We start from the raw sequence: 22,235 nt of genomic DNA on the forward strand, positions 1-22,235 counted from the left end.
CCGCCAGAGGCCAGGGACAGCAGTTTACCATCACAGGATGGACCACGGTGAGTCACAGTCCAACCTCCCTGGTGGACATGGCACAGGATTGTGTCCAGATGGTTCTGGAATATCTCCAGTGAGGGAGACACCACCCCCTTTCTGGACAATCTGTCCAGTGCCCGGTCAATGTTCAGGTGGAATTTCCTGGGCATAAGTTCCTGCTCATTCTTCTTGTCCTGTTGCTCAGTATCAACAGAGCCTGGAGCCATCCTCTTGGCACGCCTCTTTAGATATTTATACACATTAATGAGGTCCCCTCTCAGTGTCTCCTCTCGAGGTTGGAAAGCCCCAGCTCCCACAGCCTTTCCCGGTCAGAGAGCTGCTCCAGTCCCTTCCCCTTCGCAGCCTCCGCTAGCCCGCCACGGGAGCTCCACATCTCTCTTGTCTTCAGGAGCCCAGACCTGGACACAACACCCCCAGAGGAGCCTCACCTGATCTAAGCAGAGCAGCAGGACCACCTCCCTGACCTGCCGGCACTGCCCTTCCCAAAGCCAAGTGTTCCCTCCGCAGGCTCCTCCTCCGCGGCGGGGAGGGGCCGAGGCCGCCGGGTCCCGCCGCGCAGCTCCGGCGGCGGGCGGCGATCCGGCCCGGCCGCTCGGCTCGGCTCGGCTCGGCTCGCTGGCAGGGAGGGGAGAAGGAAGAAGGAGGCAGCAGCGGCGCCGGGAGCAGCAGCGGCACCGGGGGCAGCAGCCCAGGGTAGGCTGTGCGGGCGGGGGCCGCGCACCTGCCGAGCCGCGCCGGGGGCGGAGCGGGGGCGGCTCTTGGGCCGCGGGGCCGCTGGGAGCGGGGCCGGGCCGGGCCGGGGAGCGGCGGCCGCGGGCTCGGGTGTTTGTCACCCTGCCGGTCACCGCCGCCTTTTGTCTCCTCTTCTCCCGTTTATTTTCCCACGGGCGGGCGCTGCCCGGAGCCCCCCATCCTGCTGGACAGGGCGGCTCGCTTGGGAGGCGCTCCGCGGTTTCTGAGGTGGCACCGCAGGTTGGCGGCCCGGGGCTGCCGGTGGGACCCCAGACAGAGCCCGGCCCTGCCCTGCCCCACACCTGCCCTGCCTGTGGGTCCCGGGGAAAGGCGGTGCCTGCCCCTTCCCCCGCCTCGGCTCCCGCTGCCATTGACCTTTGGGATGGCCGGAGCAGCTCTGGTCGGTCCTGCGGGTCCCCGGGCACAGCTCACAGGGGCTGTGCTCCTCTGTGGATAAACCACGGTGAACACTTTTCCCCCTGTGTATTAAATAGAAGGAACGCGGTTATTTAAGGCGCCGGAGTGACGGATTTGGCAGGTTCTGGCTCAGGTGCAGAGCTGCCGGGCATTAAGCACAGTATGCATTAGATCCCCGTGTGTGCGAAGGCGTTTTGAGCCCTGAAGGACGCCCCGGGGAGGGTTTGGGTACCCGGTGTTGGCAGACACAGAGCTCATCTCAGCCCCGGGGAGGGTTTGGGTACCCGGTGTCAGCAGACACAGAGCTCATCTCAGCCCCGGGGAGGGTTTGGGTACCCGGTGTCAGCAGACACAGAACTCATCTCAGCCCCGGGGAGGGTTTGGGTACCCGGTGTCAGCAGACACAGAGCTCATCTCAGCCCCGGGGAGGGTTTGGGTACCCGGTGTCAGCAGACACAGAGCTCATCTCAGCCCCGGGGGAGCTGCGCTGGGGCCGGGCAGGACCTTCCCTCTGCCTCTCCAGCACAGCTGAGCCAGGGTTTGCTGTGTTTGCAGGGGGAAAAAGCCTCTGACCAGGGACTGTTTTCCTGAAATAGGGAGGAAGGTATGCTTCAGCCACTGCAGCGAAGGAGCAATACCAAGTTGGAAAGGTAAATACGGTTTCAGAGTAAGTACGGGGATATTGCTTTGTACATTGCAAGGAGGAAGTGAAGGGCTGGTTTCACAACCGGCAGAAATAGCTGCTGAAAATGAAAGAGCATAAAACAAGTTTGAGTGATTGAATGGGACATTGTCCTTGGGCTTCATAAGTGAAACTGAAATATAAAAAACTGTATTGGTAAACTACTGAAGATGTGTTGTAGCCTATTAGTGTAATTTCTGAAGTATAGCTTGGGTTTTGAAATCTGGTTTAATCTACAATGAAAGGTGATCTTTAAAACCTGTTATCACAAGTTTTATTGCCACAAATTTCTTTGCTTATGTGTGATGCCTTGAGAGGATACCTAGAACAGGAGGCTAGACAGTGTTAAAAGAATAAAGTAGGTATTTATTAAAAAGGCCTTCAAAGGAAACACTTTGGGCAGTACAAGAGCCTGGCCAGGGCTACACCCAGGATAGACAACGCGTTCTTGGGCTGGGAAAGGATTGTTTTGTCTGACTAAACTGTGAAGAGAACTTGTTGACATTTTATATGAAGTTCAGAGTTACATACTAATGCAGTACAGAATCTGGAAAATATGAAAGCTAAAACTTAAGGCATCATTCAAAGAATATTTTTTATGTTTATTTAAATGCACGTGAATGTCAGAGGAACTTAAGAGATACGTGGAGACAGAAACAAGTTGCTGACAAGTAAATGAGAACTCAGGTGTTTCTGTCTGCACTGCATAAAATGAAATCATCCCCTATCAAACAGAGTTAGGCTGCTGTTCTCTCTGCTCCTGGTAGTCCAGTTGTCTTTGCTGGGAAATGACTGGGATCCTTGTGATGGGATTTATCCTAAGGATACACTGCTGGGAGCTGGTGTGCGTATGATCTGTGCAGCAGGTGCACAGATGAGCAACCTGGTGTGACCACTGAGCGCTGAAACCTTTTGTAAGATGGCTGAAGTATTTTCCTGCTTGTAATAGAGCTGTTAAATAGTAACCTGCTAAACAATTGCTTTGCTATAATGATAATTGCCCTGTCCTATTATATTTTAAGAGAACCATTAAAGGAAGTGTTTGACCTGGGGTGTTTTCTTTTTGCTGGCTTCTCAGGCTTTTTTCCCCACTAGGTATTTTACCACCTCATTTGTTGTGATTGGAGAAATAATTGTGGTCGTTTGGAGAGAGGACTGTGAGAGAGGAGAAGTGGAGTTTGGGATCACCCTGAAATGAATCTGTTACTGCAGGAGGAAAAATACACTCCTGCTGTGAGCTACTTGTGCCAACCTCATTTTCCTCTTACCTTTTCTCCCACCTGGAGCTATCTGCAGCTCATTTCAGCCAAACACAGATTACTGAGGAGAAATAGTTGTTTTGAAATTGGAATTTTGAAATCTGACCTAACTAGCCAGCTGTGACTGTAAGGGGCAATCCCAGCTTTTAGTCCCTGTCTTTATGCTCCTGCTGCCCTGGATTCATCCTACATGGCAGTTTTTGGCCACGGAATTAGTTAATATTCTCTATTGGATCAGCTGTATTTCAGGGCAGGATTTCTGATGGATCAGGCACCTGAACCATGGCTGTGGAGCTACAAGGTCTGACACAAGGGAGGCAGGGATCTTTTTCTGGAGTTGAGAAGGGGGAGGAGGAGGTAGGGTTGCACTTTCTCTAACCTCTGCAACCTCTGAGAGGAGATAGGAAACTCGTGTTGGGCGGGAGTGATTACGGGGTTTGATTAATTGCACAATCTGATTCAGGGCCAGGGAGGGGGTGGAACATGTCAAACGAGATTAGCAAGTCAATTCACTTTTAGGGTAGGGAGGTGTCAAGCTGAACCAGGACATTGTAGAAAAAATAGAAGTATGACAAAAATGTGTTAACGTGAAGGAGCAGAGCCTTGATGTTTTGGTGGGATACTCAGTTACATAAAGAGGGGGTAGTGTTCCTCTATTCCTGGGGAGAAAGCCTGTGAAGGTTATGGAACTTTCAAGTTTTGCCAGCTTGGACACAGCAGATCCTGTTTGTTGTCACTTACCTGGCTGAGGACGAGCAGCTTTGATTTCTGTAGTAGGGGCAGTGAAGACGAGAGGAGAGCGTCTCAACCTTTGCCTGCCCTGTGGCAGTCCCTAAAATTCTCAGGTGAACACCAACTGTGGGTGCTTTCTTGCTTTGGCTCACTTTCTGTTGTTTACCAGGAGAGCTTATCCTGAATCCTGCCAGCTTCCCATCAGGAGTGTGGCACTGGTTTGTGCTGATATTAAAGGTTGTGTGGTCCTTGCAGACCCTGGAGTGTCCCCGGGCATCCTGCTGGCGTGGCTGGGTTTGGGCACGTGGGTTGCAGTCACACCTTTTGCCTACAGCTGCTTTTGCCACCTGACTTGGCAGCTGCCAGGTAACAGTGCAGCCAGTTCCTGTTGCAGTACCTGGAATAAAGTGTGGGGGTTTTATTGTCAAGGGGTTTCAGCCCATGTAGGAACAAACATGAGGAACTTGGTGAAAGTTTCAGCCAAACCACCACCGTCTAGCTCTGCCCTGTATACTGAGGACACACGTGATCCTGCCTTCTTCCTTGTGCTGGTGTAGCGAGCTCAAGTGGGGAAAAACTTGGTTTTTCCTTTTCCAAGGCTTTCTGACTATGTGAAGCTTTGTGCTGATACTGGGACAGGGAAATGGGGTGGAAGAGGGAGTGCTGGTCAAGCCTTGCCAGCAACATTGTTTAGCAGCACCCACTCTCAAGCTGGAGGAGTCTCTCATTCCAGGCTGGAAACACTACAACCATTTTTGAGCAAATTGCAAGCTCATGAATGCTTCTGATATGCTCAAACAGATCTTTGTGAGCTGGGGAGTTGCCTATTTGTAGTCATTCTGGGACAAAAGCGGAGTGTTTTGACGTAAGCTGGCTTTGGATCAAGTTCTGAGTGCAGCTTTCCTTTGTGTCTTCACTGCTTTGTACCGTGCCGAGCTCTCATTTATAATAATTTATATAAAATAAATTTATAATTTATTATAAAATAAATTATAAATTATAAAAATCAGAGAAGGCTGCAATTTATATAGGCTTAAAATTCTCCGCTGCATTTCTGATGTGAAGTTTAGTAATGTTAGTTAGTTGCCTCTGTAATGGATAATTGCTGATTCAAATGTTACCATGAGAAAATACCCAATAACTTGACCAGATTATTTACTTACCAGTTTCTCTTATTTGAAGATCAGCAGTAAACAGAGTGGAGAATTTGCCACGTTGTGACTGAAGATAGAAGAAGAAAAAAAACCTGCAAGGAGATCAGCCCAGCAGCAGATATTCCACACTTGTGGAATCCAGAGGCTTTGGGGGATCTTTGTCACACTTCCAGAAGGACAAAGAACGCTGTCACACATCCATAATTGTGTCACCTGAAATCTGGTACCAGCTGTAGTGTAGATGGCTCAGCTTCCTCCTGGGATTCGTTTCATCACTTCATTCTCACGAGATCAGTGGTAAGTCTTGAAGTGCTGGTGTGATCCTTGCTGTGAGCAGTGTGAGTTTGTATCTGTTGCCTTGCTCAGAATTTTTGCTTCTTCATTGCTTAATACATACTGGAAGAACATGTAGTCAGTTGTATAATTAATAAATATTGCTGGCATTTAAAAAGTGAGATACTTTGCTGGGAAACCCAGACAAACCCTTACTAGCCAAATCTGCTAGAGAATAAAGCCTTTTGTCCTTTTCTGTGCAAGGTATGTATTTGAAAGAATAAATTGCATTTTCAAGATCCTAGGTGGGAGCAATGCTCAAGATTAACTTTGTTTTCTTAGCCAGAAGTGTATTTTCTCCCCAGTAATTTGATGTATGATACAGACTTGTACAATTACAGTTGTAGTTCTTGCTACTGCAGTATTAAAAAAAATAAAACAAAAACCAACAAAGCCCCCCAGCAAAACCAAACAAAAATTGAATCCTCCTTCCTTTAGGAAAACTAATCCTAGAAGTTTTATGGCATCAGGTCATGTGGTTCCTGAGATAGAATACTGAGTCAATTGTTTGTGAATAACAAAAAAATAACAAATTAAAGGCCAAGCACTTTTCATCTGAGCCATTTATGATATTTCCAGTAGCTGAGCAGCAGGAAAAAAATAATTTCAGTTTTGTCCCTTGTGAGGATGTTTTCAGTCTTGAGGGTGAATAACTCTGCTCGTGGGATGACTTTTTTCCTGTGAATATGCCAGAATTATAAAACAAAACCCTGGTTATGTAAAAGTTCATAAGGCAAAAAATTGAAAAGGGTTAATTAAAAGTCAAGGACTATAGTAGGCAGTGTGATATCAGATATTTGTATATTCATATGTACTTATATTTACAGATGTTAATTTTAGGATCAAGGTTAGAAGGAGCCAGTAGACACACTTTGGGTGCTTTTAAAAGCACAAATGCACAAAATGCTATCCTTAAACAATTGAAACTACAGATGGGGAATAGAGTAGATCAAATTGTTATCTTTGTTTAATGCTTGCAGTGACAGTGAAGTTAAGATGCTGTTTTAATTCAGCTGAACTGTAGAGCAAGAGCCAAGGATCCCAGTGAGGCACAAAGGAGAATTCCTTCCCAATCCCAAAGCTGCTCAATTCTCTTCATGTGCTCCAGTATCAGTCCCATTGTCCATCTCTGGAAATGTCTGATTTCCATTGTTAGAGAAAGGCAAAAGTAATGTAGAATCCTCAAAGCAGTAAGAAAAGAAGGAATTATCCAAACTGACAATTGAGAGAGCCATCACTAATGTCCTAGCAGTACCACAAAACCCAACGAGACAGGGATGTGTGGAATCACCTATCAGTGTGTTGAGCTGATACTTAAAAATTTTGAGCTGATATTTAATAGCCCCCAAAGGAGGATTGCACACCAGGCAAGTCAGCTCTGTGGGCTCAGGGCACTGCCACGTTCTCCTGCCTGTTCCCAAGTGCTACCAGGCTCCCTCCCAAGGCCACATCAGAGCAGATGGGAAGCAGCAGAGCTGGGAGGGTGGTTCTTCAGGATGCTGGAGAACACAAAAAAAAGTCACTGTTCCAGTATTATCAATGACTTGTGTAATGGTTTTGTGTAGCTTGGTGCTAAAAGAAAACCTAAATAAAATTATTTGCAATTTTTTTTTTTTTTTATGTCACAGGTATAGAACTTTCATTTTCTCTCTCACTTTCCTGCTGTATGCCAGCTTCCATCTATCAAGGAAACCTATCAGTATAGTGAAGGTAAGAGAGGTGGTGTCCTTGTTTAAACATCCTCCTGCTCCTGCCAGACACGGATGTCGCTGTCTTTCTCAGTATTTCCTGTTGTGAAAGTCAGGGTTAAACTTTAACTTGAAATGCGTTCAAGATGAAAGACTGATGAAGCTGGCACACAGTGATATTTGCTTGATAAACTTTAGTAGAGACCACACCTAGAATATTGCATGTAAGTCTGGCTTTTGGGCTGGAAACAGCTGTGCCTGCACTTAATTAATGTGAATTAATCTAATTAGAGATATTTGAGAGGTTTACATTCTTATGGTTGAGAAAAGTTGCTCATAACTGATGAGCTGAACATTCCACTGGCATTTACAAGAGTGTTCCCAGTACTGTTGAGCATCGTAGTCATCATTGTCTGTATCCTTGTGACTGTTCCCAGTGAAGGTGATGACACATGTTCTCTAATTCTGATAGAATTAGCAACTATTGTTACTTCAATCTTCTGTTTTTATAACTTGCCAAACACAAACCAAATCCCCCAATGCTGCATTGTATAAAACTGATGAGTAACAGTGGGCAAAGTACTTGATGTTACTGCAGAATTTCCAACATTTTCACTGTCAGAAGCACCAGTTCACTGTTGGATGCTTTTTTCTAACCATGTCATTACTCTTTCATGTGATGGTGGCCTCACCCAGAAAAATACCAAACAATTAATAAGGGCCAACAGTTTTACTGATTTGGGTAGGTTTGACACAGGTCTAACCTAGAAATAATCTAGTATTGTTCAATTTCTTGCTGTAGGAGAGTTATCAGTCCCAAATTTGCAAGTGAGTTTTCCATTTTCAAATGTCCTTTCTGTTTCAGGGAGAGCTGCATAAGCAGTGTGCAAGTCAAGGTGAACTTGACTCCTACAAAGAATATGCTGCCCAGATCCAGCATGTCAGAAAGCCACTTAATGCCTCTCAGTGTGGATGGGAGCCATTTGGTAAGGCTTGGTTTTGGTTTTTTTTTGGTTTTGGATTTTTCTTTCATAATAATGAGCTGATGTTCATAATTAAATTATTCACTTCTAGCTATTTCTTCACATGTGAGAGATGTGCATGGAAGGGGTGTTTTATTTTCCATGTCCTCACTGATTCCTTCACAGAAAGTGAATTGTGACTTACCTGATGATTTTTTTCCTACTTAAAGTCACTTAAACAAGTGATACTATTTTACTTGCCATAACTAAGAGACGGTTTCAGTGGATCAGTTTTCAGTCAAAAAACGGGGTTTGTCTTTATCATGTCTCTTTAGGAAAAAAGGGTGAAGAATAAAATCAATCATTATAATTTTCTGCTTGTTTAATTCAGGCAATCTTTTAAGTGAAATTACTTGGTGCTTATCTAAATTGGAACTTTGCAGAGTCCTTATCTGCCTGAAGGAATATTTTTCTCTCCATTTTAATGAAGAAAAAGGGGAGACTTTATTGCAGGAGAGACTTGACAAATCACTGGATAGTTTATGAACATGCCCTTTCACTTGAATAGAAAAAAAATATTTGCCTGCTGAACAATTAAATTTTAATTTAATCGTATTTCACTTTAAATGAGACTTTGAATAATTCCTTGACAATTTTATTGCCACCAGAAGCATCAGTGAAATAGATTAGTCCATTCTGTCAAAGTGCCAGTCCACCCCAGTCTGTGTAGCCATACATTCTAATTAGTCTTTAATTAGCAATTAAAAAAAAGTCCTGCTCTCTTCAAAGATAATTAAAGATCTGAGCTCTGGGGTTTCTGTGGACAAAATCCAATGTATTAACTCCTGCTGCAGGGTCTACTGAAAAAATACAATCCCCCAGGTGGGATGCACTTAAACCTGGGGAGTGTTTCTTGTCCCTTGACCAAAGGGGGATTGAGTCTGTTTGTCTGAAATATTGATTGACTTCTTTAATGGAGACTTTCAGCCCAAATGTCCTCCTTTTTCCATGGACATTATTGCCAAGCTGCCCCTCTGGAATGGTGCTCTAGACTTGTTCTTTCAGCTGTTTTTCTGACAAAGCTGGGAGTGACACTGAAGGAAGGAATTTGTTCATATCTGTGACTTCATGCTCAAAGCCAATAGCAATTGTGGCAATTTATTGCAAATAAATACACAAACTGTCTAGCTATGAGCTCAGGTCCCTTGGGAGTTGACTTGGTGTTTCCACCAGGATGGAGCCCCTTTGCTCCCTCCATCCTGTCTGCAGTTCCCATTTAGGTGTGATTGTGGTTGTTTACTCCAAAAGGCAGAACTCCAAAAGGGTTTTTATAAACACAACTTCTCTGTGCTTTGTGAATATTTGGAAAATGAAATTCAAAAGGCTTTACCCATTAAAAAAACCCAAAAAACATTAAGCTGATTGTTTAAAAGCCTCTGTGATGATGGATTTATGTTTTTTCAGCCATTTTGACTGTAAGGACCTCATGCTTTTGCAGCTCATCTTACCACTTTTAATCAAGTCTGTTAAATTGGATTTTGGATTTTCTTTTGCCTAAGGCCTTGTAAGAAAAGGGCACCTTGCTAATAACTGATGTTTCTTCTCTTCCAAAATGTTGTTTTAAATAAGGTAGAGTTTAGGATGGTCCTGTCAATATTTTCCTAATATGTTAGAGGCAGAAGGGTGGGGGTTTTTTTGTTAAATAAAACATTGGCAAAATGTTTGCTGAAGTCTCAATGTGCCTACTGAAAATTGAATGTCAGTGCACATTCACTGACATTTTTCTTGTTATATGTAAAAATGATTGTGAAGTAATTAGTACATTTAAAGTGGTAATTTGTTTTGAATATTATTCTTAGATAAGAGCAACTACAAACAGCTACTGGGAGCGCTGGATTACTCATTTTTGTGTGCATATGCAGTTGGAATGTACTTAAGGTAAAACCCCACTCTCTTTACTGTTTATTTATGAGGCTGTGTGACTTCTGTGATATTGAGCTTTCCTACTGCAGAGTTTCTGATGGAGAGTGAGAAATTGATTGCTGAGAGGAAAAAAACCAACATGATTCTGAGCCTCACATAAAAAGCTTTTTACCAGCACCAGTCTTGACTGCCTTGTGCAGGAATATTTTCCAGATTGAAGTCTAGCCTGTTTTTTCTTCATCTAGAATGTAAATCAAATCAGTCTCCAAATTGCACTGATTGGGTTAAAATTACTTGCTTTCTTTAGTCAAAGAATGGGATCAGACACCTCCTAAAAATAAAACCAAACCCATCTTAAAGTGTGCAGTCTTAGCTGCTGGTTGGAGATGCTTCTTTTTATTGACTAAAGCCAGAATTGTTAGCAAGGGAGACAAGTGTCACTTCAAATGGCTGGAGACACATAATTTGGGAAATGACTGTGTAAATAAGTGACTTTGAATGTGCTCCAGATGTGTATCTCCCTGAAAGATGGTTGTGCAGATGTCAGAACATAGCAATTAATGAACTTGAAATGTTTTGTTGGTTTTTATTTTTCCCCTGTCACGGGCTAAAAATTGCTCTTCTGCCACTGCAAAGGCAACCAACAGTTACCAGTAGAGCTCCTCTTCAACCAGAATTACACAACACAAAATATTCTTCATTTGTGAAGGCTTTTGGGGTGTGATCTCATTTTTAATTATGGCTTTTCTCTTCCTTCCCTGCCCTGTTCCAAGCGGACTCATCGGTGAGCGGCTGCCCATCCGGTACTATCTGACAGGGGGGATGCTCGCCAGTGGACTCTTCACTGCAATGTTTGGATTGGGTTATTTCTATAATGTGCATAATCTCTGGTTTTACATAATGGCCCAGGTAGGCACAGTGTTGATTTAGATACTCAGGGTTCCTCTCATGCTGTTGTTTGGGGTAATACTGGGGGTTTTCACTTGCACACAGTGATGAGAGGTTGGGTGGGAGGGTGTAAATGATGTCATCTTGTTGATGATGACAGGCAGAAGTGATAGAGTGGATACCCCCAGGCTTTATTTTTGAAAAATGGTGTTGGTTTTTTTTTTACTGGAAGAAATCTTTGAAAGCAAATTAATGTGTTTCACTCTGTGTCAAATCAGCAATCAAATCCTTGCAAACTTAAATGCAGGTGAGTTTTAAAACAAGAGTGTTTACTTCTGTCAGTCTGCCAAGACCTGAGTGACACATCCTGGCTTTCTGTGCAGGAAAATTCCATTTACACTGCTAATGATGAGCAGTCTCCCACACTGGTGTGGCTGGGAACAGGCAGCTTATGTAACGAGATTCACTGTGGGAGATTTTTCAGAGCTCAGATCAGGTGTCAAAATAATTTTTACCGTTGGCCTGAAATGGAATTTAGGTCAGGACCAGGGCAGGGTTGTGAGTGAGGCCATTTTGGACAGGTCTGCACCTTGCACTGCTGCTTTCAGTGTTATTGCATTATCACTCACCTTTGGCACATGTGCATGGCAGTGAGCAAGGTGGCATGCAGAGATACTAACCTGGGGCCAGCACTTCCGTCACCTTGTCACCAATGAATCTGTCACTGCCCCTGCCCCCTGGGATCAGGTGTTTTCCAGGACTGGAAATGCCTCCTTTAGGGCTGAGCTGACTGTCTCTCCCCTGTGGGATGTGGTCATTGAGCCCTGTAGCTCCAAGGGTGATGTCACACCACCATCCCTGCTGGTTTTTGTTGGGTAGAGTGAGATTGGTTTTTGTTGCATGTTCAAATGCTCTTTGTACACGTGAGGTTTTGTGTTGTGATATTTGTGTTGTGGTGCAATTGTAGACAGGGAGCTTTTGAGGAGTTGAGATGAGTTAAAGTTCTGTGCAACGTGGAGGCTGAAATAGTTCTTACTTCACCCTGAATATATTAAATTACATTCCTCCTCTCAGTTTATTTACAGATGTCTGTTAAGAATTTTAAAGTTATCCAGTCTCCCCTAAAGTTATCTTTTTTTTCTGCTTTATTTGATTGCAAACATGCTTTGCCATATGCTCAAGTTGAGATAAGTGTTATGCTGCTGCTGCTTGAGTGTGGGGAATTCACTTCTCAGTTCAGCTCAGAGCAGTGTGATTCTTGATAAACACATGACTGAATTACAGTATTCTGTGATTTAAATCATAAACTAATTATAGAGATTTAAGTAGAGGGAAGAATCTGCGAAACTTCAAATTGTTTGCTGTTGAGGGGGGAAAAAAATGCTTTCAAAACCCCCCACTAAATTTCTTAATTCAAAAGCATTTGTGTAGACTTCTTTTCCCAATGCAGCACTCATTAGGAATTTGTGTAGAAACCTGTTTTATGACAGGAAATGTTCATTTATTATTTTTTTACCTACTTTCAGATAGCTAATGGGTTGGTGCAAACCACTGGCTGGCCAAGTGTCGTTACATGCATTGGCAACTGGTTTGGAAAAGGAAGGTAAATGATACATAATCCAGAGGTTTGGAAGTACAGATCAATCCATGCTGTGATATTATCTGTTTCAATATATTTCTTAGGCTTCTGTGGGTTTGGTTTGTTTTGGTTTTTTGAGCCTAAACTAAGCAGTTAGAATTTTGAAAGGAGCTTCCTTTATGCTGCTTATTTTGTATATGGGTTTGAAACTGTCTCCCTCCTGTCAAAACAGTGTTCTGTGGTATCTTTTTCAGATGAATTATTTCAGAATTGTGTTAGAATAATTCTTGCAAATATAAACAGTCTAAAACTGCTCTTAGTAAAGGCTGTTATTATGCCATTTTAATGTGAAATTTCCTGTGTTTTCATTTGTGTTTCAAAACACTTGTCAGGGTGTAACTGTAAAAAATGCCTTTGTGTAATGTCTTTTTTATAAACTTGAAAATTTAATCTAGAAGACAAAATACACATGGCATCTGATTTAACTTTTCTTTTATCACCTTCTTTAGATCATCTGCTTGGGTCTATCTTAATCCTGCAGAGATCACTCATGATGTTTGTGTTGTCACACCATACAGTAATTTTCTGTACATTTTGCAAGAGCTGCATGCTAAACCCCCTGGCTCTGATAATGGTTGATGCATGTAGCATATAATGATGCTACTGTGGGACCATCCTTTGTATATGTAGAGCATTATTGTTAACCAGTTCCAGAGAAGAATGTCCTGAAATTCAGTATTTGATTTTTATATAAACCACAGAATAGTTAAAAAGATGTAGCCTCAAACTAATTTTCCATTAGGAAATGCAGAGAATGGTAAGTGTCATATAATATGGAATGAGACTGGGGAGTCTGTGCAAAATAAATGCATTTATTCAGGCTTTGCTTTGTGCAAAAGCAACATCCTTTACTTCTAGGATGCTACACACTGGGCTGGTGAGTAGGGCTCTGGTTTAAAAGTCAGTGACCTGGTCCTTGTTTTCATTCTGCTGTAATTCCATGAAGCATGAACAGAACTCTTAGATCTTGTCTTCAGGCTGTGGAAAAGATTGGGGTTTGTTCAAGTTAGGCTGCTCCAGGTAAAATCCTGCTGAGGGCAAGGCAGTTTTCCCATGACTTAAAAGGGAAAAAAACATCCCTGCTGTCATGACTTCAGCTTTATCTTAGCTCAGATGGAGCTGATGTGTGTCTTATCCAAGCTTGTGAAGCTGTCATCTTCCACCAGAGCCCAGCAAGTCCAGAATGGGATCAGAAAATACTGAATTTGCTCCACATACCCTGTATAGTTTGTTTTCTTCTGCATGACAAGCCTGACCTGTCCTGCAAGCACCAGATTATCGATGCAGTGTGTTTGCAGGAGGATTTTTATTCCTTAAAGGCATCAGACATGCTACACAACATCAGCGTATTTGTTTTAATCAAAGAAACTATTTAGAAATATGCAAGCCCTAGTGGTGTTTTTAAATGTCAGTAAGTGCAGGATAAATTCAGTCGTGCACAGAGTATTCACAGCAGTTTTATTAGTATTTAGGTGCTTTGAAATTGCCAGATGGAGATTGTAGCATAAATAAATGACCAGTTGAAGAACCATAAGATAAATTTCACTGACACCACAGATGTACAGCCATTTTGATACGCTTTTCTCAAGAGATTAATGCTGATAATGAATGTTTGTGGGTTTGTGTGTTTTGTTTTGGTTTTTTTTTAATGCAGGAGAGGTTTGATCATGGGAGTCTGGAATTCACACACTTCAGTGGGGAATATCTTGGGATCCTTGATTGCTGCTTACTGGGTGTCCACGTGCTGGGGTCTCTCCTTTGTGGTGCCTGGGGTCATCGTGGCTGTCATGGGGGTTGTTTGTTTCCTGTTCCTGATTGAACGTGAGTGCTTCAGTGGGACACAGCCACAGAGGGTTCATACTTCTCAAGCTGTGACTGTACTTTGAGAGCTTCTTCCCAGAGCACTTGAGGGAGAAGAGCCTGTGTGCCTTCACAGAGCTTACCCAGTCAGAATTAGAGTCACTGAGGTTGGAAAAGCCCTCTGAGGTCATCAAGTTCAACTTTGACCAATGCCCACCTTGTCCCCAGCCCAGAGCCCTGAGTGCCACGTCCAGGTGACACCTCCAGGGATGGGCACTGCAAAGCTCCCTGGGCAGCCCCTGCCAAGGCCTGAGCTCCCTTTCCATGGGCAAATTCCTGCTGCTGCCCACCCTGAGCCTCCCCTGGCCCAGCCTGAGGCCTGAGCTCTCCTCCTGTCCCTGTTCCCTGGCAGCAGAGCCCGACTCCCCCGGCTGTCCCCTCCTGCCAGGGACTTGTGCAGAGCCACAAGGGCCCCCTGAGCCTCCTTTGCTCCAGCCTGAGCCCCCTCAGCTGTTCCTCATCTGGTTTGTGCCCCAGACCCCTCCCCAGCTCCCCTGACAGAGTGACACTTGAGAATTCAGCCCCCTGTCCTGTCCTTAGCTCCCTGTGTTGATAAATGGTTTAAGTGTATCTTAGCAGAAGGTCCCACCTGGCTGCAGTGCACATTCAACCCACAGCACCTATCCTCTGTGCTATGAGGTACAGGGGGCAGCTGATGGAGCAGGTTTTGGCACTTTAAATTAGAAATTCAAGAGGAATTCTCTATCTTGTCCCTCTGAAGGCTTAGAGATGTGAATGCTTGTTTTACTGTAACTGTCCTGTCTCAGGTAGTAAATTTTGGCAGGTATAACTAGAATTCTGTAACTAGCTGGACTGCCAGATTATTGTCAGCAAGTTACACTGTTTGAAAGTGTTTTAAGAGATCTTTCTTGGGCTTGTTTTCACTATTAGCTGTGTGTGGTGTTTTATTTCAGATCCTAAAGATGTCAGTTGCTCCTGCACACCATCCAGTGTAAGTAAATGCATTTTCTTTTTGGATTTTTTGCCTCCTAGTAGGCACATTTATTAAGATGGTTCTGTGAATCAAATTGTCTGTGTGGCCCTTTGTGCCAAGCTGTTGTAACTGATCCTGTGCTTGAGGCAGTGATTCGTCTTCTGTGCTTCACTGGTAAACCAGGAGCTTATTTTCTCTCAAAGCAGATGAATCAAGAGGTGAATTAATTTGTTTGAACTGAAGTTTTGGAGCAGTTGATCTTACAGTAAACCAAGTAAAAACTGTTCATGTCCTTTTTTTTTTTTTTCTTGTGTTTTATTTTCTTCCATCTTCCTGAGCATCTTTGTGGGGTGTTTTGTGTGCTCAGAATTAAGTATTTTAGAAAATTTTGTGTTAGAGGTTGGAAAGATTTCTTAGGAAATCCCGAGTTACTGTGTGAGGTGATTCCTTTTCTGCCTCATGAAGCTGTGAACCCAAGAAGAAGAAGGCAATCCAAATGGAATTGGAGAAAGCAAAAAGCAAGGAAAGGCATCAGAGAGAGCATTAGGAAGACTGGCTGTGTTTACCTTCTCAAAACAAAATATCATTCCTGGCCCACTTTTATTCAAGGTTGTGCTCACAGGTTGATCTTGTTTCACATTCCCTGAGACTCTGCTCTGTGTTTCTCTTCTGCAGCCAAAATCTGGAGCAGTTCTTGCCCCAGGCTCCAAGGAACCCTTGGCCAATCACATCTGCCACATTTCCAAGTATTTTTTTGGAATAGTAGAGGGGATTGATAGAGCAGGGATGAGGTTTCTCATGTCTGAGGACAAATCAGGGATGTCAGTGAAAGTCCCAAGAGCATCCCACATGGAAATTGTCTGTACATGTGAATTCATGTGCATTTTCTTTGCCAGTCTCACAGGCAGATTGTAAGGGTTGATTGCTCTTTTTTTACCACCTAATATTTTCAGATCAGTGTAGTTATACACGTTAAATGTTCCTGAATAGGGCCTGAAGGCAACTTTTCTAGTCTGTGTTCTCTCTTCTTTACCAGTTTATGTTTTTTTTTTTATCTTCATATGAAGCACTTCTGATAAAGCTTCTGAATGCTTTTGATGGTCTGTGGTACTCTTATTCTTAGTTTATTCCTATGAGACAAGCTGGGCTCAGACTACACTCTGTTTTTCATTTATTTCTCTTTCTCTTTCATTTGTTAGAAGTAACTTCTGTAAAGTGTGAGAGTATTTTAAGTGACTCTCATTGCCTGCTGTTAAGAGTCCCATTTTCCTTAGCTTTCATGTAGTTCAATGCATCATTTTTACAGAATATCCATTCTCATGGAAATAAATATTTATTTGTTGCAAATACACTTTAACTGGAAAGCATAACTAAAGCACTCTGCACAGTGTGTTGCTCATATGTCTCAGTGTGGAAAATTCTGACACAGAATATCTATTTACCATGATATTTTAAACAAATATTTAGTATTTTAGGAGCTGTTTCCCCCAGTTGCAGAAAAGGAGGAGCTTTTGACTCATTCTTCACTGGTACAGCAGCAGGGTCACTGCTCCAGGCTCCCCCTCACTGTGTGAGATGCATTTGACCTTCTGTTTCCCTGGAAACCTCTCTCTGCAGAGCAAAAGGCATCACTTCTTCCTCCCCTATTTCCATTTCACATCTGGAAATCTGAGAGGAGTTTATAACAGGGCTTCCCCACTTGCCCATGACCCTTCTCAGACTGAGATTTGCCTTGTTCTTGGGAGCTTTATTTCATTGGAACAGCTGAAATACCTCAGTCCTGAGTGGTCTGTAAGGATTCAAAACTCTTGTACAAGGGGCTCCTGTACAGCACAGAGAGGTGGCCTCAGAAATTAATTAGGTAAGAGTTCAAGATGTCTGGATGTAGATGTAATGATGCCAGTTTCTGACTGTAAAGAAAAGTGAGTGCTAATTGGAGGGACATTCGTGTAGTAAAATAGGGAGAAAATACTTTACCTGTGTTGTACAAGGGATAGAATTTAGCAGCTGTAAAAATACTTGCTGTCCTCTTTTTTCATTCAGTCATTCAGGTAACAACCTGAATAACTGTTTGCTTTTGCAAATAGTTAGAAGTCCTTTTGAGGCCTTAAACATACACACTGGCTCTCCTCATAAGGCTGTGACAGGTAATTTTGGCCAGATGTCCTGGGTAGGTGCAGGCAGTTCTGCTGGCTGGTGCTAAAAACTAAATCTCTTTGTGGAAGAATGAGGCCAGTTAAATTTAAGCACCACTAAAATAAATGCTCAGCACGAGGGAAGGACTTGGAGTTTATATTAAGATTCAAAGATCAGGGTCCTCTCTGTGTGATGTCACTGTCTTGGATGAATTTGGTCTACTGTTTATTTGCAGCATGGTCGTGAGCCCAGTATTTCCACAGAGTTTGTAGTGGTGAGTAATCTGATTTCACTGAGTTGTCCAAAACCACAGATGGAGAGTCAGGCACAGAGCCTTGAGCGTGTGGTTCTTTCTCTTTATTCTCTGGTTTCCTGGGCTGTGCTTCATTTGCCTGAATTCATCTTGGCTCTGATTTACCCATCTGAAATTTGTTTCCAAATAAATGCTTGAGGACAATAAAGTGCTTTCAAATGCTGGCGTTGGAGGCTTAATCTTGACTTTCTGAAGGGCTCCACCTATGACAAATGCAAGTGAGAAGTCAGTGGGTTTTATTCAGAATTGCTGCACTTCCTTTATGAAAGTCAAAGAGGAGATTTTAACTTTTTTTTTTTTATCCCCTTTGGGAAACGTGATTTAGAACTGGTTTTATTACCTCTCATCTTTTCTCCCTGTGTCTTTTTTTTCCCCATAGTTACATCATGTTCATATAAACCTGCCTTTGTACTCTAGGAACTTCCTTTGTCTTGACTTTGCATTCCCAGAAATCTCCCCTCCTGTTGCAAAGTGCTTGTGCATTTGAAAATTACCAGGCTGCAATTTTTATCTCCTGAAAAGGAGGAAGAAGCCTAAGTATTAAATGTGCAGCCTCTCAGTCTAGTCCTTTTCCCTAGACATTTTCTCCTTACCACAGTAAATCTTATTTTTTTGACAGTCAAATGAAAAAGTCATTCATTTTTCCTCTGCTGAGCTGCTGATTAAAAATGTCGATGCCTTGTCTCAAGGTGATGGATTTTCTTCCCCTTGGAAGAAAACCGTGGTTCTTGTAAATCACAGTTTTTGTAAATCCTGATTCTTGTAAATCACATTCTTTACAAGAACCAGATTTTCTGTAAGATAAAACTTAAAAATCTGTTTTATCAGACCCTGGGGGCTCAAGTGTTGTTGGTTTATTTTGAGGAATGCATGTCCAAGACTGCCTGTGCCTCAGCTCTGTACTGAACTGCAGAAATACCACGCTTTACCCTGAAAAATATTTTTTCTTCTTAGAATGATTTGATTGATCAAGGGTAGTTTGTCTAAAAAAATACTGAAATACCTACTCTTGGGGTTTTTTTTGGGGGAGGGGGAATAATTACCCAGTGATTGATCTTGAGCTGGATTGTTCAGTGAGGTTTTGCGTTCTATTTTTAATTGTGGTGATGAGCTTGAGGAGGGGATTATTTGGGACAGAGTTTGTGGGGTTTTTTATTGTTCTGTCTTGTTTGTTTTTTTCTATGTGGCATCCACATAGAAACACACTTCAGCATCTCATCCCTGAAGAATACACAGTGCTTGTTTTGGACTGAAAAATAGGTTGTCCATACCTGACTGCAAACCTGCTTTAGAGCTGTAGATTTAATACATCTCATAAATCTGAATGTCCCTGGTAAATCTTTCTAGTCTGAAGATCTCAGAATGCTGTTTTCCAGTGAATGCAGTTTGGTGTGAGCTGATGCAGGAATGTACTTGTTAATAAGTAAGGATAAAAAACAAGTCCATCTGGTGCCTAAAATGTAGCTTTTTGTCTCAGTTTTTTCTTCTGGAACTTGCTGGAGGTGCTCAGGCTCCTCATCAATACTCCTATCCACAAGAACACATTTATGGGCTAAAAGAATATAGTGCTGTAGAATATAAGCAAAAGGGATGAACTTTTCTCTCAAAGGGATTAGGAAAGTGAAAAATGAAGGTTTTCATGAAACAAATCAACTTGTGTAGTTGCTGTTCAAGAGCAAGAACTTAGTTTGCAATGTCAGTAAGTTCAGTAGAGGAAGAAGCAGCTAGAGATGTTGAAAGGGGCATGACTGTGCTCTGAATTCAGCATCTCCTGTATCAAACCAGTGTGAAATAAGCTTTCAGATCAATTTGTGAGTGCATTTTATGTCTGTTGCCATAGGTCTGTGTAAGTACTTGAAAATCTCAAAATACACAGTCATCAAATTAAAGATGCTCCAGTTGGGGTTATATTTATGTTACAATGCACAAAAACTTGTTCCAGAGAGATGATTGATGCTAATGTAATCCTTAAAAAAAACAAACAAAAAAAACCCAAGCAGCAAAAATACAGAGTTTGTTTTCTTTTTTTTTAGAGTTCTAAAACCTTCCTGAACGGCGCCTCTCGGTGCAGAATCCAGATGCCGACCTTAAATGCTAAGGAAAATGGCAAACCTCAGGTAAAATATAAAACATTGCTGTAAAATAGCATAGAAGACTTCTTAAGGCACAGCTGAAACATTTTCTGTTTGTAAAGATTGGTCCTCTTTTTATGATGCTGAAATCTGCTTCCATCTTCAGACACAAATGTAAATTCAGATGAGGGAAGTGAGCTTTACCTGCCATAAATAATGCAAACTGAGCTCTATGAGATGGCTGTGCTTGCTCAATTGGTCTCCTTTTTTTTGTGATCTTGACACGATTCCATCAGAAATAATGCACTGCAAAATACTTTAAAAACAGTCCACTTGAAATATTTTAATTATGTATATTGTGTCCTGTCCTTGCAGTCTCACTTCTCTCCCTTCTCCTTTCAAAGCTGTCTGTACTTACAAGATTATATGTGGAGATGGAGAGTTCTAAATATAAGCAATTATTCACAAAAATCTTGCTTAAAACTCTTAACCATAAAAGCTGTTTTTTCTCACTGGAAAATGAGTTCTGGACTTGCCCATTTTGTGGGCAGAAAAACATTTTATCTTCTGATGGACATGAACTGAAAATTTCCATTTGAAATTTTGTGTTTGTATTCAGTACACTCAGCACGTTGTATCCTGAGAGGATAACTTTTTTTTTTAACTTCTTTCAGACTTTTCCAGGAAAATAGAAACTTCCTGTTCTCTTTATCCTTTGCTCATAGAATAATAATGAGCATTCACAGGGTGGAACAATCAGTGCTGGTAAAAAAGTTTTGAAATTTTTGTTAAGGAAACACTTCAATAAAGCTTAAACCCCCTCTGTACTGAGTTTATTATTTTTGTTTTGAGCTGCCCAACAACAGTCTCTAGCCCAGAAACCATTTGTTGTTTCACAATCAGCTGGAAGGTAAGGGAGGATGTAAGAATATCAGCAGGTGTATTTAGGCAAGACGGAATTTGCAGAAGAAATTCTTTTAAGTTTATGGAAGAAAGGGTGGGTGAAGCACTGGAACAAGTGGCCTAGAGAAGCTGTGGCTGTCCCATCCCTGGAAGTGTCCAAGGCCAGGCTGGATGGGGCTTAGAGAAACGTGGGATAGTGGAAGAGGGTTGGAATTGGATGATCTTCAAGTCCTTTCCTACTCCAGCCAATCTGATTCTAAGTCATGATGACAAAGCTAAAAAACCATGTAAATCAGTGGACAGATATTTCCCTTTTTCACTCTGCTGGTGCCTCTGCTGCCACCCTGTGAAGGGTCTGCCAAGCAAAGGGTGATGGAAATGTACCCCTCTCCCTCTGACTGGTGTCCCTTGGGAGCAGGACAGAGAGGAAACACAGACAGTGAACCTGGGGGAATTGCTGGCAATCCTGGGAATATCCCTCCCTTCCCTCTCCACCCTGCCAGCTGGGCTATGTTTGTAACACAGAGTCTTAACAAGGTTTAAAAAGAAACGAAAAAAAATCATTGAAACCCCTTCTTTGTCACTCTTTGGGGCTTCCTGATTTTCTGCCAGTGATAGAAGAACATCTTTTTCCTGCCAGAGCCAAACTGAACATCTTCCCTTTTTTGCAGGGGTTGTGTTGCAGTTATTTGGAGCTGATTTTCACAGTCAGCTTTTGAGCCTCTACAAACAGCAGATGTTTTGCATTTATGGGATGGTCTCCAAGCACACTGCAATGGCAGCTTTTATTGGGTTTTCATTGACCTCTGCAATTACTGTAAAAAGGAAGCAAATACTCAGCATCTGCAGTGATTGAAAGCAGAATGTGTTTTTGGCTGCGTGACCTGAATACCTCTGTGCCTTCATTGCTGCTTATGTTAGGTTGGCCTCATAAAAATGACAAAAAAAATTGTGATATAATGAATCCTTCCCCAGAGATCAAGAGTGTGCCATATGCCTGATCATGCTCTGAGACAAGCTGGCCAGGCTGTACAAAGCCATCTCTGCCAAGCACAAACTGCTGGGTTTATATATCCTTTAGCTATGTGTAGCATAAAAACCCCCAAATCATCGACAGAAGTTTCCAGCATGAGCTTAAATAAGTTGTTTGGACTTTGGCCACCTCTACTGCAATATTTACCTGCTCTTCCAAAGGAGATTTAGAGCTGCTTGTCTGAGAATGAGCAGTGTTGTCTCATACAGTCCTGGCTGAGTTTGCTGTGCTGATTGTGCAGCATCTATCATCAGACACCATCTAGAATCCAGTGGGGAGCTTCACTGCTTAAACCCTTTTTTTTTTCCCCTCTTTTTCCCCCTCTCTCTCTCATTTTTTTAAAAAAAATGATTGCTTATGGTTTAAACTAGTGCTGTTAAAATAGTTGAAGTTTTGAAGTTGCTCCAGTAATTCAGAAGATGAATATTTTTTATGATGATAGGGTGACTCTTGGGCCATGATACAGATTTGCACTGCCATGTCAAAGGTCCCTAGGTGTTTTTTCTGTCTTCTGGGTTATGCTTTTTCAC

At 42.5% G+C, this 22,235-nt stretch overlaps 1 protein-coding gene across 18 annotated transcripts in view; it reads left to right on the forward strand.

Annotated features, from left to right (window-relative positions):
• Positions 1-550: 550 nt before the first annotated feature.
• SLC37A1 (solute carrier family 37 member 1) overlaps positions 551-22,235 on the forward strand; it is a 35,047-nt gene continuing 13,362 nt past the window's right edge. The window contains exons 1-11 of one of the 18 annotated variants that reach the window (XM_086879572.1): positions 551-738; positions 1,750-1,844; positions 5,050-5,318; positions 6,983-7,064; positions 7,908-8,028; positions 9,864-9,942; positions 10,701-10,836; positions 12,342-12,418; positions 14,109-14,275; positions 15,229-15,266; positions 19,731-19,814. In XM_086879572.1, coding sequence (XP_086735698.1) covers positions 5,263-5,318; positions 6,983-7,064; positions 7,908-8,028; positions 9,864-9,942; positions 10,701-10,836; positions 12,342-12,418; positions 14,109-14,275; positions 15,229-15,266; positions 19,731-19,814 — 840 coding nt within the window. In that variant the 5' untranslated portion in view covers positions 551-738; positions 1,750-1,844; positions 5,050-5,262. Of the gene's footprint in view, positions 739-812; positions 1,845-5,033; positions 5,319-6,982; positions 7,065-7,907; positions 8,029-9,863; positions 9,943-10,700; positions 10,837-12,341; positions 12,419-14,108; positions 14,276-15,228; positions 15,267-19,730; positions 19,815-22,235 lie in introns of those variants that run through there. The other 17 variants (XM_086879581.1, XM_086879573.1, XM_086879582.1 and 14 more) reach the window with 17 other exon arrangements.

Source organism: Cyanistes caeruleus, chromosome 3 (assembly GCF_971803275.1).
Source record: "Cyanistes caeruleus chromosome 3, bCyaCae1.hap1.1, whole genome shotgun sequence".
Taxonomy (NCBI): domain Eukaryota; kingdom Metazoa; phylum Chordata; class Aves; order Passeriformes; family Paridae; genus Cyanistes; species Cyanistes caeruleus.